General features: G+C 39.5%; 1 protein-coding gene and 1 long non-coding RNA gene across 3 annotated transcripts; both read left to right on the plus strand.

Annotated features, from left to right (window-relative positions):
* Positions 1-359: 359 nt before the first annotated feature.
* Positions 360-1,699, plus strand: LOC143518341 (uncharacterized; the record flags this gene model as incomplete). The annotated part of the gene is made up of 5 exons (XM_077010779.1): positions 360-628; positions 715-908; positions 1,087-1,122; positions 1,268-1,292; positions 1,509-1,699. Coding segments are annotated over exons 1-5 (585 nt in total), but the record flags the coding sequence as incomplete, so codon positions are not given.
* A 10-nt stretch (positions 1,700-1,709) lies between these two features.
* LOC143518442 (uncharacterized) lies at positions 1,710-4,223 on the plus strand. 2 transcript variants are annotated; one of them, XR_013132186.1, is made up of 5 exons: positions 1,710-1,733; positions 1,846-2,034; positions 2,136-2,160; positions 2,608-2,794; positions 3,428-4,223. It is a non-coding gene; the product is annotated as an uncharacterized LOC143518442 (long non-coding RNA). The 2 variants fall into 2 exon arrangements; XR_013132185.1 differs by lacking the exon at positions 2,608-2,794.
* Positions 4,224-6,000: the final 1,777 nt, after the last annotated feature.

The raw sequence follows: 6,000 nt of genomic DNA on the forward strand, positions 1-6,000 counted from the left end.
TAACGGGAATAGAGCACAAGATAACAGAAAGAGAGAATGATTTAGATGAAAGGGAGAGAAAGATAATTGGAAAAGAGAACAAGATAACAGAAAGAGATAATGATTTAGATGAAAGGGAGAGAAAGATATCTGGAAAAGAGAACAAGATAACAGAAAGAGAGAAAGAGTTAGACAAAAGAGAGAGAAAGATAACTGGAATAGAGAAGAAGATGGCAGAAAGAGAGAAAGAGTTAGACAAAAGAGAGAGAAATATAACTGGAATTGACAACAAGAATGATGTAGATAAAAGAGGAATAAATCTCCAAAACACAATTTCTAGGGGTAAGAGCAGTAATCTTAAACTATGAAATATTAAATAAAAATAAAATTATCTGCATTTATTATACAGATTAATCATTTGCAGATTAATAATATCTGTCTTTCCTAACAGTTAAGTACGCAACTATTATAAATGGAAACACTTCGCACAGCCATGAAGGATTTATCAAAATGCTCCATGAACAAACACCAGACCTGCAGAAGGTGTCTACAGTGGAGGAGTGTGATGTTATTCTGCTGTTCTGCCCCATTGTGTCTCGGGCTGGAACTGACATTGAAGCAGCACTGAAAATACTCACTGATGCAGCAAGTAAGACACTTTGTAGTCCGTAACTCTAAAAATTGCTTATACATAAATTTATTCAAACAGAAATAAGAACTGCTCTCTGTCCACAGTCTCCAAGCCTGCTGTTCTAGTGGTGCTCCATCACACATTTGACCCAGACCGCACTGTACCAGACAGCAGCAGATCTGTAACCAGGAAGAACATGATCACAGTGGACTGTCTGTTCTATGAGGATCAGGGACTTCTAGACTGTGTGAAGAATAAAGAGGCTCTCAGTAGAGTTTCAGCATGGATTGAGGATCAGGTATCATCACATCAAGAGTGTATTCTTCATATTATTACATGTTATGGTTACTCATGACTTTAGTCTTGGAATTTGAACAGACAGAGAAAGCATCAGTTATTAGAAACTTGCAGAACTATCAATCATCTAATAGATGTGATTTTCTGTATTAAAGACATTTGAATTGTCTTCATGGCAGAGATACAGAGGATCATATCCTGAAAAAAACACAAAGGTACAGTAAAATTAATAAAGTGTGATTATCTCAAATATGAGGATGCATCATATTACCTTCTTTTGTCACTTCATACTTAAGATGAGCTTGATAATTATTTCATTCTTTGTATTCTTTACATTGAGAGCATTAATTTTTTTCACAGGAAAGCACCAAACAGATAAGTGAATGTAAGTGATGTTATTTATTGTAATGCTTGAACGTCTATTTTCTGTAATGAAAATGATTGTGTTCCCTGTTCAATTTCATGTTGTGCTTTTTAAAACTTGTTTTCTATTAAATACAGTACACTGGTCCTGCATTAAAGGCATTATTATGAAGTTAATGTGCATTATGTGCTGATCCTAGAAGTGAAGCCTGCAACCATATCACTGACTTTTTTACAGACTCCAGATGGCCAAGCAGTCTCCGTTCTATCTCGGTCAAATACGTCATAAGTGGAAAAACATTTGGTTCTCATGAACACTTTCTGCAAATGCTCCAGAAACAAATACCAGAACTGCAGGATGTGTCTACAGTGGAGGAGTGTGATGTCATTCTACTGTTCTGCCCCATTGTGTCTCGGGCTGGAACTGACATTGAAGCAGCACTGAAGCTCATTACTGAAGCAGGTAACTGAGCCTCTTCATTGTGAACACATAGGACATTGGGCACACACTGCTCCATCATGTTTGACAAGATAAAGTCCTGCTCACAAGATCAAGTCTTGCTCTCTGTCCACAGACTCAAAGCCTGCTGTTCTAGTGGTGCTCCATCACACATTTGACCCAGACCGCACTGTATCAGACAGCAGCAGATCTGTAACCAGGAAGAACACGACCACAGTGGACTGTCTGTTCTATGAGGATGAGGGACTGCTGCAGTGCACAAGGAACACTGAAGCTGTGAGGAGAGTTGTGGAATACATTAAGGGTATGGTATGATCTCAGTGTCCCTCTTTAGTTTGTGAACGTCTTTGTTTTGTGCATGAATCTGCAGTACTAAATGGAGTTTCATATTTTTGCTCCTTTCAGAATCCAGGGGCAGATCCATCATGTGGTAAGTTACTTTATATGTCAAGATATAAGTCATACAGTCAGAATGGCATTGACATAGTATTGTACATTAATTGTTTTTATCACATTTTTACATTGTGCATTGGTTTAGTGGCTTCTGCACTGCTATATTAAAAAGCTCATTAGATCACACTGCTATGGATTTTGGTGAAGAGCAGCTGCAAATATTATCCCTCATGTTAAACACAATCTGTCAAGATGATGGTGATGTGTTATGTACAGACATAGAAAGCTGGTAACCACGTACCAAACAGAGTATGTGCTCTGAACTGCATAAAATGATAAAACATTTTAAAACAGGTGAATAATTTCATGCAGTTCCTTTAGATGACTACTGAGTTATGAGATTATTGGGAAAAAATGGTAACTTGGTATCAGATCTTGCATCTACTCTGATCTCCCAGTCTCTAAAGTTTCTCTTTCTGTACAGACTTCACCAGGGCCGGAGTGGACCCCTTTTTCAGCCCGGGAGTTTCATGCCCAAATCCGGCCCAAAATAATTTTTCCCTCCCAATCGGCCCAAACTAGAGATTGACATGAGCCGGCCCATCGGGATTCCTCCCGAATCTCCCGATTAGCCACTCCGGCTCTGGACTTCACCCTGTAGGGTTTTGTTGGTGAGGGTTTCTCTGGTCTCTAGAATATCTCCTAGCTTCATGATCAGTGCACTACTTATCTTACCCTCCAGTGAGGTATTTGTAAATTGTCCCTATTGAGCCATTCCACATGCTGATATGATTTTATGATTTTCTGTTAGGAAAGTTTACTAAGTTGGGGAAAGAACAAGAACATTTTGAATCCTTTATTGAAATTGCCACAATTTATTATTTCTGCTTGGGGTTGTTCCCATTTCAGAAGTCCCCATTTATGCTTCTCAGCACAAATACACTGACCAACTTTTTGTATGGCAGATATTTGGTTTTCTGTAATAGCCTCATCATTGCCTCTACATGCTGATTGGCTAACCAATATACCAATGATTGGCTAATGTACCTTTCTGGACTCATTTACATTTATGGCATTTGGCAGACGCCCTTATCCAGAGCAACTTACATTTTTTGAATCTCATTTTTTATACAAGAGAGCAATTTAGGGCCTTGCTCGGGGGCACCTCAGTCATAGCCTCAGATCTGGGAATTTAATCCAGGACCCTTCGGTCACAAGACCAGTTCCCTAACCACCAGGCCATGACTGCCCATGCTCCCTTACTGTCATGTAAGAACATGCTAATCATCTGCTTTCTCCTGCAGTGAATGAGAGAGCTGACATGATCTCAATTCAAGTCTCAAGTGCAGTTCAGAGGTCCATGTAGACACCCTATATGCTGCCTCATCATTGAAAATTGGATTACAACACTCTCAGGAAGCCATGGGAGCAGACAGAGAAGATGTGGGGCTCCCTCAGACCTGATAAGAGCTGAAATGTTCAATTTCCTCATGAGTTTCCATTCAGTCATTAGGAGGACCTGAACTGGGATGTTTGTACAGTACAGTCTCCAGAACACCTGAGTGAGCTTGACATCTGACCATTTATGGAGGGGCTGCACATGTTTTAAGCATATAATATCAGTTTCTTAATTTGCTGATGTTATACCCAGTGGAAATTTTAAATACTTCACAGATTAATTAGAAAGTAGATTTCCATTTATCTTCCTGTACTCAATTGTTTTAGTAATGTAATCAGCATTTAAAGTTCTTGGAGATCTTTGATTCATACTTCACTCATAAATCATTCCTGACACTAGTGTTCTGGTGATGTTATAGTCTAATGATGTTACTTTGTGCTTGTATCTTGAAATAAAGGAATCATTGTTCTGATGACAAATGAAAGGTTCCAAAACACACTGTAATTTCCACTTAGATACAGGAAAATAATCAGCCCTACTAATCAACTTTCAGAATCACAATTCTTTTGTATCCAATAAATACATCAAATACAAGATGGTCTCTGGCACTGATATGTATAACTGTTATGATTACCCCCCGGAAGTGATGCTGTAAGAATAAAGAAATGCTGGAACGTGTATCAAACAAATAAATGTGTGAAATGAAGATGATGAACATCCATAACTAGTTTTATCGTGTTAATTTTTTGGCTTTATGTCTAATGATGAATATCCACAGACACGGATGTAGGGGACCCTGGGCAAGGATGACCACTAAGAAAATAACAACAAAACACCAAAACACAGTTTTTTTATACACCAGTCCCACATCTGAAGTTCATCTGCTGTCTTCATTGGTCATCAGGTCAGGACCTTTTTAAGGTTATAATGATTGACAGCTTCCCAATAATGAAAACAGAATCGGCATCTCACGCCACGACACGTAACAATAACTGTGCACATCAATGATTAAACACAACAATAAAGTGAAAATTATGAATGGCTAAGTAACAAATGGCATTGAGAACTAACAAATGTAAATGTAGAGTGAGGTGGAGGGAGGTGAAGTTGGTAACTATGGTGAAGATGAAAGGATGAAGTTCCTGTGAATTGGCTGAGGAATCTGGATGTGTACTGGGACATTCTGGTGTGATGAATCATAAGGCAGAGTATTGAGGATATGTGGGGTTATTGTAAACCTGTATTGCCTTGTTATCTGTTGGTTGAGATATAACACCACACTCACAGAGTGATAAGGAGGTGGACACATGCTGATAAGAGCAAGATTTAATAGGGGAAAATCCAGAGTCAGATTCGGTAGGACATTCCAGTGTCAAAAACCCAGTTAGATCAGAGATAGAAACATGATTAACAGAAATCAGAGGGTTAGACATGATAAACACGATGTTTAGAAAAAAAGGGAAAACACTGACCAGCATGGCTGTACATTCAACAAAGACCATCAAACAAACAATGGAAACACAGGGCTTAAATACACAACACTGATAAGGAACTGAAATTATTAATGAGGGGCGGGGTTACAGATGACAAAGGCGTGGCAGGAGGACACATGGGAAAACCAAACATGACCCCATAGAAAATAAAACAAACAGGATTTTAGCTCTGTCATTTTCAACATCTTCAGTGATGTACCCCACTTTACATCACCTTCTGGAGTATACCCCACTTTGACCTCTGAACTTCCATCCCATACGCAGTACAGATGTTTCTGTATACTGTGCCATCCACATGGATAAAACTATGTACACTCATAGCATCTTGCATCCCACTGTTATGTGCTGGATTGCCTCGAGGGCATCGTTGCACAGCCTACACTATATTGCCAAAAGTAATTGCTCACCTTCCTTGACTCACATATGAGCTAAAGTGACAGTTCATTCCTAATCCATAGGGTTCAATATGATATTGGTCCACTTATTGCAGCTAGAACAGCTTCAACACTTCTGGGAAGGCTGTCCACAGGGTTTAAGAATGTGTTTATGGGGATTTATGACCATTCTTCCAGAAGTGCATTTGTGAGGTCACATACTGATGTTGGACAAGAAGGGCTGACTCTCAATCTCTGCTTTAATTCATCCCAAAAGTGTTCTAACGGGTTGAGGTTAGGACTCTGTTCAGGCTAGTCGAGTTCATCCACACCAGACTCTGCCATCCATGTCTTTACGGACCTTGATTTGTGTACTGGTGCACAGTCATGTTGGAAGAGGAAGGGACTAGCTCCAAACTTTTCCCACAAAGTTGGGAGCATGGAATTGTTCTAAATGTCTTGGTATGCTGAAGCATTCAGAGTTCCTTTCACTGGAACACCACTGCATCCGACGCTTTACATTGCACTTGGTGATGTATGGCTTGGATGCAGCTGCTCAACCATGGAAACCCATTCCATGATGCTCTCTGTGCACTGTTCTTGAGCTAATT

This window comes from Brachyhypopomus gauderio, chromosome 7 (assembly GCF_052324685.1).
Source record: "Brachyhypopomus gauderio isolate BG-103 chromosome 7, BGAUD_0.2, whole genome shotgun sequence".
In the NCBI taxonomy this organism is placed as follows: Eukaryota; Metazoa; Chordata; class Actinopteri; order Gymnotiformes; family Hypopomidae; genus Brachyhypopomus; species Brachyhypopomus gauderio.